Source organism: Pelobates fuscus, chromosome 6, assembly GCF_036172605.1.
Source record: "Pelobates fuscus isolate aPelFus1 chromosome 6, aPelFus1.pri, whole genome shotgun sequence".
NCBI lineage: Eukaryota > Metazoa > Chordata > Amphibia > Anura > Pelobatidae > Pelobates > Pelobates fuscus.
This window is the reverse complement of record NC_086322.1, coordinates 266,382,296-266,402,286: the sequence shown is the minus strand read 5'-3', so window position 1 is coordinate 266,402,286 and position 19,991 is coordinate 266,382,296. Positions and strand designations below refer to the sequence as shown.

General features: G+C 44.9%; 1 protein-coding gene across 1 annotated transcript in view; it reads left to right on the top strand.

Annotated features, from left to right (window-relative positions):
* Positions 1–19,181: 19,181 nt before the first annotated feature.
* LOC134614857 (melanoregulin-like) overlaps positions 19,182–19,991 on the top strand; it is a 42,759-nt gene continuing 41,949 nt past the window's right edge. Inside the window, exon 1 of the mRNA XM_063459093.1 lies at positions 19,182–19,341. Coding sequence (XP_063315163.1) covers positions 19,259–19,341 — 83 coding nt within the window. The 5' untranslated portion in view covers positions 19,182–19,258. The remainder of the gene's footprint in view (positions 19,342–19,991) is intronic.

The following is a 19,991-nucleotide window of genomic DNA, read 5'->3' as shown; positions in this document are numbered from 1 at the left end:
GGGACTGTTCCTTCTACATAGAGCCAATTGGCAGGTATGGATTGACACCTGTCCTCAGGGACCCTGATGCACACTGACACAGAGCAGAATAGGGACTGCTCCCTCTACATAGGGTCACTTGGCAGATATGGATTGACACCTATCCTAAGGATCCCTGATACACACTGACACAGAGCAGAATAGGGACTGTTCCCCCTACATAGGGTCACTTGGCAGATATGGATTGACACCTGTCCTCAGGGACCCTGATACACACTGACACAGAGCAGAATAGGGACTGTTCCCCTTACATAGGGTCACTTGGCAGACTTGGATTGACACCTGTCCTCAGGGACCCTGATACACACTGACACAAAGCAGAATAGGGACTGTTCCCCCTATATAGGGTCACTTGGCAGATATGGATTGACACCTACCCTAAGGATCCCTAAAACACACAGACACAGAGCGGAATAGGGACTGTTCCCCCTACATAGGGTCACTTGGCAGATATGGATTGACACCTGTCCTCAGGGACCCTGATACACACTGACACAGAGCAGAATAGGGATTGTCCCCCCGACATAGGGTCACTTGGCAGATATGGATTGACACCTGTCCTCAGAGACCCTGATACACACTGACACAGGGTAAAATAGGGACTGTTCCTTCTACATAGAGTCACTTGGCAGGTATGGATTGACACCTGTCCTCAGGGACCCTGATACACACTGACAGAGAGCAGAATAGGGACTGTTCCCCCTACATAGGGTCACTTGGCAGATATGGATTGACACTGTCCACAAGGACATGCTGCAGGCTTCCTGGCAGGGCCCATACAAGGTGGTAGAGCAGGTTTGTGATACCACCTTTGTGATCGGTGCGGTCACAGGCACGGGAGGCAAGTGCATGCTCCATGTGAACATGCTCAAGCCATACCACGAGCTCACGGAAGAGGTAACCGCGATCTGTGCACCTGCCACTGAAGAATATGATAATTTGCCACTCCCAGATCTCCTAGACCAAGAGGGCCAGAGCAGAGACCTGGGAGAAGTACAGTTAGGAGAACGGTTAGACCCCCAGGAGCGAACCCATGTCCAAAGACTAATCCAGGACAAGGGGGCCACGTTTTCCAACCTACCTGGGTACACTCCGTTAACCACTCACAAAGTTGAAACCCTAGACCAGACCCCCCTTCGCCAAACCGCCTATCGCATACCCGAAGCAGTTAAAGAAAATATGCGGAAAGAAATTGAGGAAATGCAGTTAGGGGTGATAGAACACTCTGACAGCCCCTGGGCCTCCCCGGTAGTACTAGTACCGAAACGGGATGGCACGACCCATTTCTGTGTAGACTACCGGAGGCTAAACGATAAAACAACCTCAGACGCCTACCCTATGCCCCGGATAGACGAGCTTCTAGACAAAATGGCCAGAGGCCAGTACCTCACCACAATAGATCTCTGCAAAGAGTACTGGCAAATTCCATTAGCCGAGGACGCCATCCACAAGTCGGCATTTGTCACCCCGTTTGGCCTGTATCAGTTTAAGGTCATGCCATTCGGGATGAAGAATGCCCCGGCTAACTTTCAGAGGATGGTAGATCGGCTCCTGGATGGGTTTCAGGAGTATGCCTGCGCCTACTTGGATGATATAGCCATTTTTAGCTGCTCCTGGCCCGAACACCTGACCCAAATAGGAGCCGTACTAGACCGGATTAGGGAGGCCGGACTGACCCTAAAGCCCAGTAAGTGCCATATAGGAATGGCAGAAGTTCAATACTTAGGGCACAGAGTCGGGTGCCTTCTACAGAAACCAGAACCCGCTAAAGTAGAGGCAGTCGCCAAGTGGCAAACCCCGCGCACTAAAACCCAGGTCCTCGCATTCCTGGGTACCGCAGGGTACTACAGGAAATTCGTAGCTAATTACAGCACCCTAGATAAAACTCTCACGGATCTAACACGTAAAAACCTCCCCAAGATAGTAGTATGGGCCCCAGAGTGTGAACAGGCCTTCCAACAGCTCAAGACGACGCTCATTAAATCACCTGTACTTTCTGCTCCTGATCCAACTAAACGCTTTCTCGTCCATACAGACGCTTCTATGTTTGGATTGGGAGCAGTACTGAACCAAGTTGGAGCAGATGGCGTCGAGCAACCCGGGGCTTATCTAAGCCGGAAACTTTTGCCCAGGGAAGTAGATACACTGCCATTGAAAAGGAGTGCCTGGCGGTGGTGTGGGCCCTCAAAAAGCTGCAACCTTACTTGTATGGACAACCGTTTACCTTACTCACAGATCACAACCCGTTGGTGTGGCTGAACAGGGTGTCAGGAGACAATGCCAGGCTGTTGCGCTGGAGTTTGGCGCTACAGCCTTTTGACTTTACAATTCACTATAGCCCTGGGAAGCAAAATGGCAATGCTGACAGGTTATCCAGACAAACAGACCTTGAACAGTGATCTGTGAGTACTCCTCCGGACATCCCCAAGCCGGTCCTGGCCTGCTTCAGGACGTCCTGTAAGCCTGGGTACTTATGCACAAAGCATTGTACGATCAGATTACACAAATGTGCCACGCACGGCACATGTGTCAACTTGCCCAAATTCAATGCCGCCAACAAATTTCTTACATTGTCACAAACCACTTTGCCGATCTCCAGTTGGTGCGGAGTCAGCCACTTTTCCACCTGTGCGTTCAGGGCGGACAGGAGTGCTGGTCCGGTGTAACTCTCTGCTTTCAAACAAGTCAAACCCAAGACGGCGTGACACTGCCGTATCCGGGATGTGGAATAGTACCTGGGGAGCTGGGGGTGTGCCGTTGATGTGGAGCAAGACGCAGCAGCAGAAGAGGACTCAGCCGAGGAAGTTATGGAAGAGGATGGAGTAGGAGGAGTAGAGGAGGTGGCAGCAGGCCTGCCTGCAAGTCGTGGCAGTGTCACCAACTCCTCTGCAGAGCCACGCATTCCATGCTTGGCAGCCGTCAGCAGGTTTACCCAATGCGCAGTGTAGGTGATATACCTGCCCTGACCATGCTTTGCAGACCAGGTATCAGTGGTCAGATAGACCCTTGCCCCAACACTGTGTGCCAGACATGCCATTACTTCCTTTTGCACAATCGAGTACAGGTTGGGGATTGCCTTTTGTGCAAAGAAATTTCGTCCGGGTACCTTCCACTGCGGTGTCCCAATAGCTAAAAAAATGTTGAACGCCTCAGACTCCACCAGCTTGTATGGTAAAAGCTGGCGGGCTAATAGTTCAGACAAGCCAGCTGTCAGACGCTGGGCAAGGGGGTGACTTTCTGACATTGGCTTCTTACGCTCAAACATGTCCTTGACAGACACCTGACTGTGGGCAGATGAGCGGCAACTGCTCAAGGCGAGAGACGGAGTGGCGGATGGTTGAGAGGGGGCAAGGAGGACAGCAGTGGTTGACGTGGCTGAAGATGCTGGACCAGGAGGAGGATGGCGGCTTTGAGTTTGTGTGCTGTTTGTACTCATGTGTTGATCCCATAGGCGTTTGTGATGTGTGATCATGTGCCTACGCAAAGCAGTTGTACCTAGGTGGGTGTTGGACTTCCCACGACTCAGTTTCTTTTGGCACAGGTTGCAAATTTCATCGCTGTTGTCAGAGGCAGACACACAAAAAAAATGCCACACTGCGGAGCTCTGCAATGACGTCATTCTGGTGGTGGACACAGCATGCGTTGATTGGCGTGCTGTCGGGCTGACCCCGGGTGCCGATGCATGCTGTCTGACTGTGCCACTAGCTCCTTGCGACGACCTCCCCCTGCTTCCAACTCGTCTCCTCCTCCTCCTCTCTGTCTCCCCATCTGAACTTTCGCCCTGTTCTTCTTCTTGCCGAGCGGGCACCCACGTGACATCCATGGACGCATCGTCATCATCAACCGCTTCACTTGTATCTGACAACTCAGCAAAGGAAGCAGCAGCGGGTACAACATCATCATCATCGGCTTGCGCACGGGGTGTGCGGGTGTGCCTGGGCACACCCTAATCCCCGCGGCACGCCTATGGAGTGAGACCGGCAGGGGAGATCTCAGGATCCCCCTGTCGGCTCTCGCAGAGCCGGTGCTATCCACGCCGGCTCTGCTCTCAGCCTCCCTCCCCACTGGCCCACAGGCAGGGAGGCAGGAGAGGACCCGGGGAGCTCTTGCCAGCAGCTCCGCCGGGTTCCTCTCGCGAGATCTCTGCGGGGCTAGAGTTCCCTCACCACTGGACCACCAGGGAAAGCAGCAAGGAAGGATCCCCCTCCCTGGCATAAGGTAACAAGGGAGGGGGGATAATAACTGATCTGCCCCCACCTCCACTGGACCACCAGGGAAAGCAGCAAGGAACAAGAATCCCGCCTCCCTACATAAAGTAAGAAGGGAGGGGGGATATTAAGTAATGTACCCCAACCTCCACCCCCACAATCACCCACACACATACAGCGCACACACACATACACAGCACCTACACACATACAGCACACACACACATACACAGCACCTACACACATACAGCACCTACACACATACAGCACCCACACACATACAGCACCCACACACATACACAGCACCCACACACATACAGCACCCACACACATACAGCACCCACACACATACAGCACCCACACACATACACAACACCTACACACATACAGCACCCACACACATACACAGCACCAACACACATACAGCACCCACACACATACACAGCACCAACACACATACAGCACCCACACACATACAGCACCCACAGACATACACAGCACCTACAGACATACACAGCACCTACACACATACAGCACCTACACACATACAGCACCCACACACATACAGCACCCACACACATACACAGCACCTACACACATACAGCACCCACACACATACACAGCACCTACACACATACAGCACCCACACACATACAGCACCCACACACATACAGCACCCGCACACACATACAGCACCCACAGACACATACAGCACCTCCACACACAGCACCCTCACAAACAGCACCCTCACAAACACACAGCACCCTCACACCACACACAAACAGAACCCTCACACACACACAGCACACTAACAGTACCCTCACAAACACAAACAGGACTCTAACAAACACACACAGCACACTACCAGTACCCTCACACACAAACAGCACCCTCACACACAATACATTAACAGCACCATCACAAGCGCACACACACACAAACAGCACCCTCACACACAGTACATTAACTGCACCCTCACAAGCGCGCACACACACACACAAACACCCTCACCCACATAGCACATTACCAGCACACACACATCATACTGACAGCACCCTCACACAGTACACACACACACACAGCAGTGTATGTGTGTGTGTATATATGTGTATATATATATATATATATATATACATATATATACATACATACATATATATACGCGGCGTGTTCTTGTGCTTTAGGGTGCACACCCTAATGCAATAGGCTGCGCACGCCTATGATCATCTTCACACCGTACGTCCATGTGTGTAATGCTGCCTGCCTGAGACATATCCCTGTTATCTACATCCTCTGGCAATAATGGTTGCGCATCACTCATTTCTTCAAACGGATGTGTAAATAACTCCTCTGACATACCAAGTGAAGCGGCTGTGGTGCTAGTGTTGGTGGTGGCGGCAGGCGGGTGAGTGGTATCTTGAGAGGTGCCCGAAGCTAAGCTGGAGGAGGATGGTGCGTCAAGGTTCCGAGCGGAAGCTGTAGAAGATTGGGTGTCCTGTGTTAGCCAGTCAACTATGTCCTCAGAACTTTTCAAGTTCAGGGTACGTGGCCTGTGAAAACTGGGCATTATTCCAGGACAAAAGGGAATCACAGCACCATGACCACGATGGCCCCTGCGGGGTGGCCTGCCTCTGCCTGTCATTTTTTTTATTTTTAAAGGCACGCTATAGAGACACCAGATATGAGTGGCAAAGTACACTGGCAGAGGTTGGCAGAGTACACGCTGAAGGCCTGACACCCAGACGCTTGCAGACAACTAACTGCTATTAGCTTACAGTGAAAAACTCTTTTTTATTTTTAAAGGCACGCTATAGAGACACCAGATATGAGTGGCAAAGTACACTGGCAGAGGTTGGCAGAGTACACGCTGAAGGCCTGACACCCGCTTTAAGGACACTGACTGCTATTAGCTTACAGTGAAAAACTTTTTTTCTTTTTAAAGGCACGCTATTGTGACACCAGATATGAGTGGCAAAGTACACTGGCAGAGGTTGGCAGAGTGCACGCTGAAGGCCTGACACCCGCTTTAAGGACACTGACTGCTATTAGCTTACAGTGAAAAACTTTTTTTTATTTTTAAAGGCACGCTATAGAGACACCAGATATGAGTGGTAAAGTACACTGGCAGAGGTTGGCAGAGTACACGCTGAAGGCCTGACACCCAGACGCTTGCAGACAACTAACTGCTATTAGCTTACAGTGAAAAACTTTTTTTTATTTTTAAAGGCACGCTATAGAGACACCAGATATGAGTGGCAAAGTACACTGGCAGAGGTTGGCAGAGTACACGCTGAAGGCCTGACACCCAGCCGCTTGCAGACAACTAACTGCTATTAGCTTACAGTGAAAAACTTTTTTTTTAAAGGCACGCTATAGAGACACCAGATATGAGTGGCAAAGTACACTGGCAGAGGTTGGCAGAGTACACGCTGAAGCCCTGACACCCAGACGCTTGCAGACAACTAACTGCTATTAGCTTACAGTGAAAAACTTTTTTTCTTTTTAAGGCACACTATAGAGACACCAGATATGAGTGGCAAAGTACACTGGCAGAGGTTGGCAGAGTACACGCTGAAGGCCTGACACCCGCTTTAAGGACACTGACTGCTATTAGCTTACAGTGAAAAACTTTTTTTCTTTTTAAAGGCACGCTATTGTGACACCAGATATGAGTGGCAAAGTACACTGGCAGAGGTTGGCAGAGTACACGCTGAAGGCCTGACACCCGCTTTAAGGACACTGACTGCTATTAATACAATAAAATAGGTGCACAATGTGGGGGTGATTAGGGACTGATGCTCAAACACCTAAAAAGTGGTATCCCCTACACCACTTAAAAATACATAGCATACATACATAAAAAGGTGGAGCTCAATGCAGCAAATATTCTGAAAAACAACCTGCCACTCAAAGGGGGTAATATACGTTTTAAAATGCCCGTGTAACCTTTTATACGTAGGCCGAACAATCCGCAACTTAAACACAAGAGTGGCAGAACATATAAGGAACATAAGAAATGGGGTAGAGACACACAGTGTCTCGAATCATTTTAAAAAAGTTCACAACCTTAACCCTGAAGGGCTAATTTTTATGGCGATCAAAACAGTGAAGAAAGATTGGAGAGGTGGCGACTTTATTAAAAAAATTGGAAGGGAGGAGATGAAATTCATTTACAATTTTAACACTATGATGCCATATGGGTTAAATAATGATTTTGAATTATGTCATTTTATGAATTAACATGGTACATTTTAATCAATGATTTTTTAAAGAAATGGGTTTTAAATTATCATTTGATTTTATCCATATATATTTTTAGGATATATATTAACATTTCTTTTATTGATAAGGTCTCTTTAAATGTTTTCATTTTTAAAATATATTTAAAAGTATTATAACACACATGGATGTAAATGCAATAGTGGGAATATATATGAACAGGAATGAAGTCATTTTTGAAAGATGCACAAATTAGGGATAATAGTAACATCATAAAAATAAGGTTTACCACTAAAGATTGTGTTATTTACATATAAAGCAAACCTCATGCATTAATGCCTAGAAGGTAAAACTAAGGTGACCGTGATAACACTCGCTGGAACGCAAGTGCGTTCCACTGACCGCGGAACCGGAAGCGGAAACAGAACATAAGGTGCGTTTCACCAGAATGATGATTCAGGAAGCGAGGACGCACAGTGGAACGCACGTGCGTTCCACGAAACGAAAAACCGGAAATGAAAGACCGGAAACACAAACAATTAACAACCTGAAGCGGGCGATTTAAAAACAGGAGAAGAGAGGAAGAGACAGAACAACCAACTGAGGAAGCCTTTTAACAAGGCGAAACGCGTTTTGGACATTGGACATTGGACTACTTAGTCTATCCAGGTATTTGCCTGGCACAGATTCATTTATTTATTTTTTACTCTTTGATTTTAAAGTAATAAAGCACTTTATTGGATTCACTACCCTGGACCTGGTGTATCTATTATTTCAAACCGGCAAACAAAGTGAGAGAAAGAATCCAAAGCACTGGAAAGAAGAACTACAGCACTTTAAAGGAAAACACCTCACACAGAAGGGGTTTGGACAACCTTGAATGCAGGGCCGGATTAAGAGCTCACTGGGCCTGGTGCTGACAATTATGATGGGCCTAATTACGGAATCTTATCGACCAAAAACATTAAAACAATCATACCTCCCAAGCGTCATGTATCTGATGGAGATGGTGCTGGAGGGAAACTCATAGGATGCAGCTATAGGAAAACACATACTTTATGCTAATATCTCTCTAATTTATATCTTTCAATTAAATCCATAACCCTTAACAGCAGTGTCCAGTGAAGCAGGCAGTCAATGGGCGGGATAAAAGGGTGGCCACCGGTGCGAATCACGTGACCAGACCTGCCAAAAGGGGAGAACATGCCCAAAAAGGGGGCATGTCTGTCCAAAGAATTTGAAGGACAGCCTGGCATGAATGCATGTCAGGCTGCCCGCCAATCATGCAGGCTGTCCAACTAAGGGCATACTATGCAGGCAGCACCCTGAGCTTGACATAAATGCGTCTAATGATGCGCTCACTCAATGCTTTCTAAGGACTGTCCCCTAGCACTCGCTGGTCCACTTGTCTCCTTACCTTCTTACTAGCAGGCAGAAGTTCCTGGTATATAGTCTGAGACAGATAAAAGGTGTATGTAGTGAGTGTAGATGAATGGGAACATGCCACAGTGTTAGAGAGACCAACGTCTGCATTACCTAAACTAATTTTATTGTCAGCCAGTCCACACAAGTTTTGTTCCCATACATCCCTCTTAAGCTTCCAAACTTAAAGGGACACTATAGTCACCAGAACAACTACAGCTTATTGTATTTGTTCTGGTTAGTAGAATCATTCCATTCAGGCCTTTTGCAGTAAACACTTTCTTTTCAGAGAAAATAACTCCACTGGCCACTCCTTAGATGGCTGCTAGAGGTGCTTCCTGGGGCAGTACTGCCTAGTATGCAGCACTGCTATTCAGTGTCTCCACCCTCGGCATGCAGACACTGAACTTTCCTCATAGAGATGCATTGATTCAATTTATCTTTATGTGGAGATGCTGATTGGCCAGGGCTACGACTTGTGCTGGCTCTGCCCCAGATCTGCCTAGTTGACAGTCTCAGACAATCCTATGGGGAAGTATTGTAATTTGCTCAGACCACCACTTCTGATGATGTCAGCAGACAGTCAGTTCAGAGGCAGAGCCAGCAGCTGCAGACTTGAATACAAGTTATATTTTTACTATACTTAGGGAGGCAAGAAGGGGGCAGGGTGGTGGTTTTAACATAACAGGGTCAGAAATACATGATTGTGTTCCTGACCCTATAGTGCTACTTTAAGCAAGAGTATGTGAAGAGTAGTTAAGGTTGCCACCTTTCTTGGAACAAAATACTAGCCTTAATCCTTTGTATAATCACAAGGAGTGACATCAGAGTGACATCTGTAAAATCACCAACAAACTACTCACAGTTTGATTCTGCTGTATAGATAGATTGCTCCCAGTGTCTCAGTCTCGCAAGTCACCCAGTGTCTCAGTGTCCCTATGTATCACAGTGTCTGTGTCCCCATGTCGCCCAGTCCCCTAGTCTCCCAGTGTCTCAGTGTCCCCATTTCTCCCAGTGTCTCAGTGTGTCCCCATGTCACTAGGACACTGAGCGACATGGGGACACTGGGAGACATGGGGACACTGGGAGACATGGGGACACAGACATTTAGGGAAACTGGGAGAAATGGGGACACAGACACTAGGGACACAGACACTGGGAGACATGGGGACATTGAAACATTTGGGGACACTCAGACACTAGGGACACAGAGACATGGGAACACAGACACTGGGAGACTATGGGACACTGGGAGACTATGGGACACTGGGAGACTAGGGGACACTGGCTGGGAGACAGACACTTGGGGACACTGGGAGACATGGGGACAGTTGTGGACATAGACATGGTGACACTAGGCACACAGAGACATGGGACACAGACACTGGGAGACTTGGGGACACTGAGACACTAGCGACACTGGATGGGGGACACTGGGAGAAACAGCGTCCCCATGTGTCTCAGCGTCCCCAAGTGTCTCAGTGTCTGTGTCCCCACGTGTCCTAGTGTCTGTGTCCCCATGTGTCTCAGTGTCCCCATGTGTTCCCTAGTGTCTCAGTGTCCACATGTGTCCCCTAGTGTCTCAGTGTCCACATGTGTCCGCTAGTGTATCAGTGTCCCCATGTGTCCCTGCTGCCTTTCCCCCCCATCCCTCACTTATCTGAGCTGTCGAGCTGCTGTCTGGACTCTGTGCTGTGTTGCTGGTCCCCACGGATCAGTGAGTAGTACAGAGAGGCAGGGATATGCATAGACATAAAATACTAGACGCCGCATTGACTTGGATCGGTCACAGTGTGATCTGCAGCATAGACATGTCTATGATCTGCAGAGCAAGGTCCTCAAAGTAAACATGGTTAGTCTTAAAATCCACCTGGAGGGTGTACAGATCCAGTAGCATGATGTTTAATCCTGGGATATTAAATAAAATTAACTGACATTTGCTGCTTTAAGACCTCTGTGGTTATTTACGTTATCGACTAAGTTTACTCAATACATTGAAATTATTTGAATTTCCTGATCGAAACTATGCGTTGCATTCGGATTTAGGTTTGCTAAAATTATAAGTTTAGTGAACTAACCCCACAATCTATCATCTTAATATACCGGTACATGTTTTAAACTGGGACTGGATCTTTGCCTGATTTGTAATGTATTTACTTTTCACCTATTTTTAACTAATATGGATTTTGGAACTGTGCAAAATAAAATGTAGATATGTACAACTCTTTATTATTGTCAGCTCTGTCTTTTGCACTTTGAAGTCCGCATGGAGATAGCATAAAGAGAATAGGAGAACAAACAATCACATCACTATTTACTAAAGTGAGATTTGTCACTAAGGCAAAGTAAATTAAAAAAAATTAGGGACAGAAGTCCTAATATATAGACATATAATACCACACCGGGTGACCGGCCCAAAATGGCGCCCGCATTTCATGGCCCCCCGATGTCAATGCGGCGTCTAGGTATTATATGTCTATGGGGATATGCTGTACCTTCCTATCCCTGCCTCTCTCCACACACAGTGACCCCTACTGGCAGGTGCTGGTATTGCAGAGTAATCTCCACTTATTCTGAGAAAAATACCTGCATTTGTATTGCCAGTATTACTGCAATACCGGCACGGCCAGGCAGTCTCAAATACCGTCTGTGCCAGTAAAATACCAGTCAGGTGGCAAACCTAAGAGTAGTGTGTGTGTAAAAAAAAAAAAATTGAAAAAAAAAAATTTGAAAAAAAATTTTTTTTTTTTTTTTTTTTTCCAATGGGCCTATTCCATGGGCCTGGGCCTGGAGCTGCAGCTCCATCAGCCCCTATGTTAATCCGGCCCTGCTTGAATGGTCCAGAGGCATATACCACCGGAGTCATATGACGGTATGACTCCAGGCTTGTGAGTGACACCATTATATATTTTTAAACCAAAATTTTACATGTACTGTGTTACACTATTTTGCTGCACTGACTGCTATTAGCTTACAGTGAAAAACTTTTTTTCTTTTTAAAGGCACGCTATTGTGACACCAGATATGAGTGGCAAAGTACACTGGCAGAGGTTGGCAGAGTACACGCTGAAGACCTGACACCCAGACGCTTGCAGACAACTAACTGCTATTAGCTTACAGTGAAAAACTTTTTTTCTTTTTAAAGGCACGCTATTGTGACACCAGATATGAGTGGCAAAGTACACTGGCAGAGGTTGGCAGAGTACACCCAGACGCTTGCAGACAACTAACTGCTATTAGCTTACAGTGAAAAACTTTTTTTCTTTTTAAAGGCACGCTATAGAGACACCAGATATGAGTGGCAAAGTACACTGGCAGAGGTTGGCAGAGTACACGCTGAAGGCCTGACACCCAGACGCTTGCAGACAACTAACTGCTATTCAATCTATTACAGTGAAAAAAAATTGTTTGTTTTTAAATGCAAGCTTAAGCTATTGTGGCACCAGATATGAGTGGTGGCACTGGGCAAGTGGGCACAGTATCCACTGTGAGCCTGACACAGAAGCTGGCAGGCAGGCAACTGCAATTAGATTACAAAATAAAAGGGCTTTTTGGGGTGCTGTCCTTACAGCAGAGATCAGATGAGTCCTTCAGGACTGTAGTGGACACTGAATACCCTAGCCTAGCTATCAATTTCCCTATCCAATGAGCAGCAGCTACACTTTCCCCCCTCTATCTAAGAATGCAGCTTCAGAATGAATCTAAAATGGATGCTGTACAGGAGGTGGGAGGGTCTGGAAGGGAGGGTCTGCTTATAATTTGCTGGAATGTGTCTGCTGACCGTGAGGCACAGGGTCAAAGTTTACTCAATGATGACGAATAGGGGGCGGATCGAACCGCGCATGTGTTCGCCTGTCGTGGCGAACGCGAACACGTTATGTTCGCCAGGAACTATTCGCAGCGAACAGTTCGGTACATCACTAATTCACAGTTACAAATTCTTTCTTTTATATGAGTAGGCAAATGGAAACCTAGTGGGGAAACTCTCACATAGCAAAGCTTCCTTCTTCTACAAAATTCATCAACGTTCACCTTCTTCTGAGCAGAGGACAAGTAGAATCTCAACCAGGATTCCCTACCCCCAAATTTAGCACTATGGCCAGATGAGCCATGAGGTCTATTAATCAGATTTGTTGTTCAACCATATCCCATAGACGATCAATTAGATTGAGCGCTGTGGAATCTGGAGATCAAGGAAACACCTTAAACTCCTTGTAATTTTCCTAAAACGTTTCCTAAACAATTTTGCAGTGTGGCAGGGTACATTATTCTGCTAAAAGGGGGAACACCATTACTATGAAGGGGTGTACAAAGTCAGCAACAATCTCTAAGTAGGCAGTACATGTCAAAATAACATCCACATGAAGGCCAGGACAGATTTTATTTTCCTGGGATCCAAGATCTCTTTAGATGGTGACTGCAGTCATGAAATTAAAAGACGTTTGCTTCTGGGGAGGAAAGCTATGGCAAGCTTGGACAAACTGTTAAAAACTAAAGATATTACACTATCAACAAAGGTCTGCATAGTCAGAACTATGGTATTCCCAGCAGTAACATACTGATGTGTGAGCTGGACTATAAAGAAGGCTGAACATCGTAGAATTGATGCCTTTGAACTGTGGTGTGGGCGAAAACTGATTAGAATCCCTTGGTTTGCAAGACGATCCAATAAATCCGTACTACAGGAAATCAAGACAAACTGTTCACTGGAAGCTATGATCATGAGGCTGAAGCTCAAATATTTTGGCCATATAATGAAAAGGCGTGATTCTCTAGAGAAGACTCTGATGCTGGGAAAGATTGAAGGCACGCGAAGAAGGGGACGACAGAGACGGAGATGGATAGATGAGGTAATTGAAGCCACGAACATGAAGTTGTCAGAGCTCAGAGGGGCAGTGACTGACAGATGTACCTGGCGTTCTATGGTTCATATGGTCACAGAGAGTCGGACACGACTGAACTACTAAACACACAGGAAGAATATTCCTTCTTGACCCCAGAATGGCAGTCAGATTTATCCTTGGCTCAAGGAGCTATTACCCTACAATTAAAAATTTTTTATAATTGAATATTGTATTTTTGCAAATATGCATCTAGTTGCTGTTTAAACATCTGTACAGACTTTGATCAAACCACTTCTTCAGGCAGAAAATTGCACATCCTTATTGTTCTTAAAGTAAAAAAAACTTTCCTTCGCCTTAGATGAAATCTTCTTTCTTCCGGTCTAAATGCATGACCTTTTGTCCTATGTATAGTCCTGTTTGTGAATAGATTTCCACATAATGGTTTGTATTGGCCCCAAATATATTTGTATAATGTTATCATATCCCGTCTGAGGCGATGTTTTTCTAAACTAAAGAGGTTTAAATTTGTTAACCTTTCTTAATAGCTAAAATGTTCCATTCCTTTTATTAATTTTGCAGCCCGCCTCTGCACTCTTTACAGTGCCATAATATCCTTCTTTAGAATAGATGCCCAAAATTGCACAGCATATTCATTATTCAAGATGTGGTCTAACCAGTGATTTATAAAGAGGCAAAATGATATTCTCATGCCGAGAATTAATACCCTTTTTTTACGCTTAACAATACCTTACTGGCCTTAGCCACTGCTGATTGACATTGCACATTGTTGACTAGTTTGTTGTCTATAACAATTCCCAAATCCTTCTTGTATGTTGTTAGCCCTAATTCACTACCATTTAGGGTATAAATTGCTTGTACATTCTTTTCCCCCGAAGTGCATAACTTTGCATTTTTCTACGTTAAATTTCATCTGCCATTGGAGTGCCCAGTCCCCCAATTTATCCAAATCCCTCTGCAACAAAGCAATATCCTGTTCACATTGTATTACTTTACAGAGCAGACACTGAAACATGACTTTCAATGCTTTTTTAAAAATCATTTATAAACAGAAGTTAAATAGAATGGGTCCCAGAAAAGGACCCTGAGGGACACCACTTACCACCTTGTTCCGGCTGCCTTATCCTGGTCTTCATTAACTAATAGCCCCATCCAGGTTTTTTGTTTTTTTTAGAATTTATGTACATAAAAAATGCTTTCATTGGTTTTGCTCTTATTGGCTATCACTTTCTTATTTTGTAGTTTAGCGAATCTAATCGCCCTTTTGCACTCATTCTTATATCATTTACAGAATGCCTCTGAGTTGTCCGCCCTGACCAGTCTGCAGCTACAAAGCCCCATATGCAGCAAACTGTGATGCACTGTGTGTTCTGACACGTTTCTATCATGGCCGGCATTACGCTTTTCAGCAATGTGAGCTACATTAGCTCTTCTTTTTGGACAAGTCATATGGTCCCCATTTGCATCAATGACCCTTGGGTATCCATCACCCGGATGCCGGTTCACCAGTTGTCTCTCCTTGCACCATTTTCGATAAGTACTAACCACTTCATACTGGGAGCTCCCCACAAAACTTGCTGCTTTGAAGATGCTCTGACCCAGTCATCTAGCCATCAATATTTGGCCCTTGTCAAAGTCACTCAGATCTTTTGCCCATTTTTTCTTTTCCCAACTATGAAATTTAAGAACGGACTGTTCACTTGCTGCCTAATATACCCCACCCCTTCACCAGTGCCAAAGTAATTATATAATCAATGTTTTTCATTTAACCTGTCAGTGATTTTTTGTTGTTGTGTCTGATCAGTGTATTGATACTATTCCAATTCAATAACTACATTCACCACTGGGTGGCAGCACAAGCCGCATTACTTTGTGTCTTAGGCTACATTGGTAAAATCGATTCACAACCTAAAATATTGCTGTTTTGCAGGAACATCAGTGTTTACATTGTAGGGTTAACTTTCCTCTAGTGACATATGGACAGCCTGTAGAGGCGTTTCCGCCACAATATCCGAGTTAGACTCGGCTATTCAATGGTTAAAACCACTTGATTGGCGCAGTGCGGCATTAGACCTAGACCCCCCAATGCTTTCCTATAGATCAGACATGATGATGGAAGAGGATGAAGGAGGTTGGGCTGGCCAAAGAGAAAGCACAAGAGCGAGGGAGAAAAGGTAAGTTAACTACCTTTTTCCTTCACACAGGTGGGTACCGATACCTTGACCATTCAGCCGGTCACTATTGCGTTAGGAATACATGTTTGTGTGGAACACTATGGAGAGGCTAGAATAAACCCTAAATAGATTGTAGTTTTATTTAATATGACCATTCTAAATCTTTGGTCCAACAGATGCATAACTGTATACACCGGTCCATTCCTGTTGGTGCGTTAGTTCAATGAAATGACTCAATCTATTACTCCAGCTGATATGCATATGCTGCTATAGCCCCTTTGGCTCCAGAAGCCTCTTGTCAAGAGATCGAGCCTTGTTGAATTCAAGTGGACAGGATATATGATAGTCCTGAGCTATGTGGTGTTCCTTACTAGATAGCCTGACTTATTCAGAACTCTAACTCGCATTCGGTCTATACCTTGATGAGTAAAGAAGAACATAAATCACTCAGCTATAATGCCATCAGTTGTTCCTCCCAAAAGAACCATTTACTAATGAAATGGTAGAATCGCCCTAAATTTGTAACTGGATGAGTTAGGAATGGTAGCTCCCTCATCTACATACCATGAGGCGTACATGAGATAGCTTCCCCTCTCTCATATACATATTGTGGAGAAACTTTATTGAGAAAAAAATGTCCCAGTGCACCTTCCTTGGTGTACAAAAGGCATGGGCGTAGGAACCGGGGGGGATGAAGGTGTGACCCTGAAGAAGATGCCCTATGTGGCACTGCAAACATTCTATCAGCACACTAGCAGTAACTCGTATCAACATTTAGTTATATTATTTTAATATATTTGATCACAAGAACAAGCACATTGGAGCATTACTCCACATAGAATCCCACCCCCCTCAGATTGTTTTCTCTTAACACTATTTTCTTCACCCTTGTGGTTGCTTCTGTTCAGTATATTGTTGCAACATTTTAGAGTATTACCTCCTTAAACTGGTGAGCTCTCGGTTCCGCAACACTACTATTTGGATCCTGTTGGGTAATATTCCCCCTTTACTCTCATGAGTATTTTTAGATAAGCAAACAGTGTCTGTGTGTATGGGGCCATGTTTATATGTGTTTGTGCCTGTGTGTGTAGTGTCTGTTCAGTGTGAGTATGTACTTGTATTAAAGAGACACTGTAGGCAACCGGACCGCTTCATCTCATTGAAGTGGTATCAGTGCAGTGCCCCTGTCCCCTTAACCCTGCAATCTAAAACACTGCAGTTTTAGAGAACGTTTACATTGCAGGGTTACGACTGCCTCTAGTGGCTGCTCTAGAGGCGCTTCCTGTTTCACGGAGTATAACTTCCTCATTCAATGCCGCCCGTGCATTTTAGGAGACGTCAGAGATGAAGGAGCCAGTGCCATTTGTGTATAAAGGGTATTTGTAACCCATCAGCTGCCAGGGGCCATGAGGGAGGGGGGGGGGTGCAGAGGGACACTAACGTTAGGAATACAGTTTTGCATTTCTAACACTATAGTGTTGCTTTAATGTGTAACCCACAAGGTTCCTCAGAATAGTGAAGAAGCACAGGATCGTTCTGGGAGATATTTTAATCTCTTTATGGCCCATTGATTATATGGCAACCTGGAAAAGCCCATGTTCAAGACACATAACTAATTTGCCATAAATAGTAGCACTAGCCCTGGTTAAATCCTGAGGTATATTCATTAACATTCTTGGCACCATAACCACTATGATACTCTGTAGTGGTTATGATGCAAGGAGTGTTCCCTTAAGAACTTTAGAGAGAGAACAGATTCACATGGTTCATGTTTTATTCAGCATCGATGAATGTATCAAGAATTTTAAAATCTAAAATTCCCTATGGAGGAAATAAACATTTCAGCATTTATACATTATTTAGCTTTTTATGAAAAAGATATATCATAATATTGTTGTATTTTATTTTAGAATTATATTGTTGGTTAGGCACGTACCAATTAATTTCAAGATTTTGGAGTCAAGAATGAATTTGTGTCAAAATTGTAAACGGCTTCAAATTTTCTTTAGTTTTCTGTCTAATCAACAACAGCAGGCTGAAATTGATGGACTTTAATCTTTATTCAGCCTATTTTACTATGTAACTATGTTTTCATAGGTCCGTCAATGTTTGGTCAGCCCCCACCCCATTTAAGTTCCAGGCTTCGATTTCCCTGAGTACGTTATTTAGAAGTTGTCTCCCAGTGGTGACAATGTCCAGGGACCAGGAACTATTAGCTTCTCTTTCTATCCACCCTAAAAAATACCATTTACTTGGTCAAAGAGGGTCAATGACCAGATATCACCCAGCAAACATAAAATTGTCAAGTTATACTCTGCACTAAAAAAACATTTTCAAAGGCAATAATTATTTCAAGCTTATTTACTAAAGTGAGATTTCGAAAGGAATTTCAAATTTAAAGTGAACCTGTTAAGGAATAATCAACTTACCTTAAATCGCGTCCAAATACATTAAATACACAACAAAGGTACATATATATTGCATTTAAGATACATATAAATGTATTTATTGTAGAATATAGAGATTTACTCTACTCACCTCACCTCCGTTTCAGCGCCTCCATCTTCTGAGCTTCGTGGGTGTTACTTTTCATGTAGGTCCATCCTTGGACCCTCCTGCTGTCTTCTTTGATTTGCTCTACTTGGGGATGTTTCCCAAAGCAGGGCAAGCCTCCACAGTGACACCGACACACTAGCTTCTTTGCCAGCAGGTCGGCATTCCTATAGTCCCTAGCAAGCACTAGCAACGTCGGCTGGGGAGTTTCCATAGCAGCCGCAGTGCTGTGGTTGCTATAGAGAGCAGAAGGACCGCCTGTGGGTGGTCTTTTCTGCTCTCCCCCTGTCAGTCAAATCGTTTGCATAGAGTCTATGCCAAAGATTTGACCAAGAAGTGGGAGAAAGACCAGTTTTTAAATAGGGTATTCTCCAAACCTATAAATCTTCTAACTAAACTGCTAGTACAACACGGTACATAAATTATCATGCTCTTTAAAATGAGCGTGAGTGGTTGGGCGCAAGACAGATCAAAATAGCCAAAATGAAAAATGTGCGTTTGATTTTGCTACTCTGGCCTTAAATTATAAATTAATTTTAAATTCTCACTTTAGTAATAACCCTGACTGTCGCTGATATTAATAATGCCTCTAAGATCAGATGTATTTGTCTCGTCCTCTATATCATGCTGTTTAGCTGGAGGCTTTCTGATGCTTTCCATGTGACTCTCTTGTCCTTTCATACAAATTACACTGTATTAATTGTTTATTAACACCACCCATCAACACATCCTAAGACTCCCGTCCTAACCATCCCGCATCTCACAGTGTTGAGCCCCCACTATGGAGGTGAAGAGAACTTTTTATCGGTGGCTTTGCTGCTGCTGCTGCTATGAGGAAAAGCCAGAGAAAAGCCCTTTAATTAGGTAAGTCAAATCGAAAGCGTTATTTATTAACATTATCAGGACAGCAAAGTGAATTTTTCCATATATCATTTTTATTAGAGAATGTTATTAATGCATACAATATCAAAACTGTAACATTTTCATATAACAGAGTCAACAATTGCTATACGACAATTTACAACTATTTTTCCTAGATTGACATCAAAGCTTTGCTTAAACGTATTGTGCTGTTGTCCTCCGGTAATTGTAGCCTTATTAGCTTCATTAAAACATAAGAATAACATAGAAAGATAACATGGAAGGAGGGGAATACAGAAAGGAAAAAAGGGGGGGTTAGGTTCACATTGATATTGCTCATGCAACAATTCTTGTGACACATACCCTGGCCTTAGAACCCTAGAGCCTGGCTGGACATTCAAGTCACACAAAAGAGGTGCCCTATAAGCTATTTATTCCTATCTGTATCCTCATTGTTAGTGTTGGTGTCCTGTGCCTTTCCAATATTTTTGGTCCAGCATTCCCAATCTCTCACATACAGTGGCGTACTAAGGGGGGGGGGGGGGGGTGGGGGGGGCGGCCCGCCCCGGGTGCCACTGACGAGGGGGGTGCCATGACTTCCAGTGTCATGTGTCACCCCCCATCATTACGCTGCGCACAGCCGCAGCACCTTT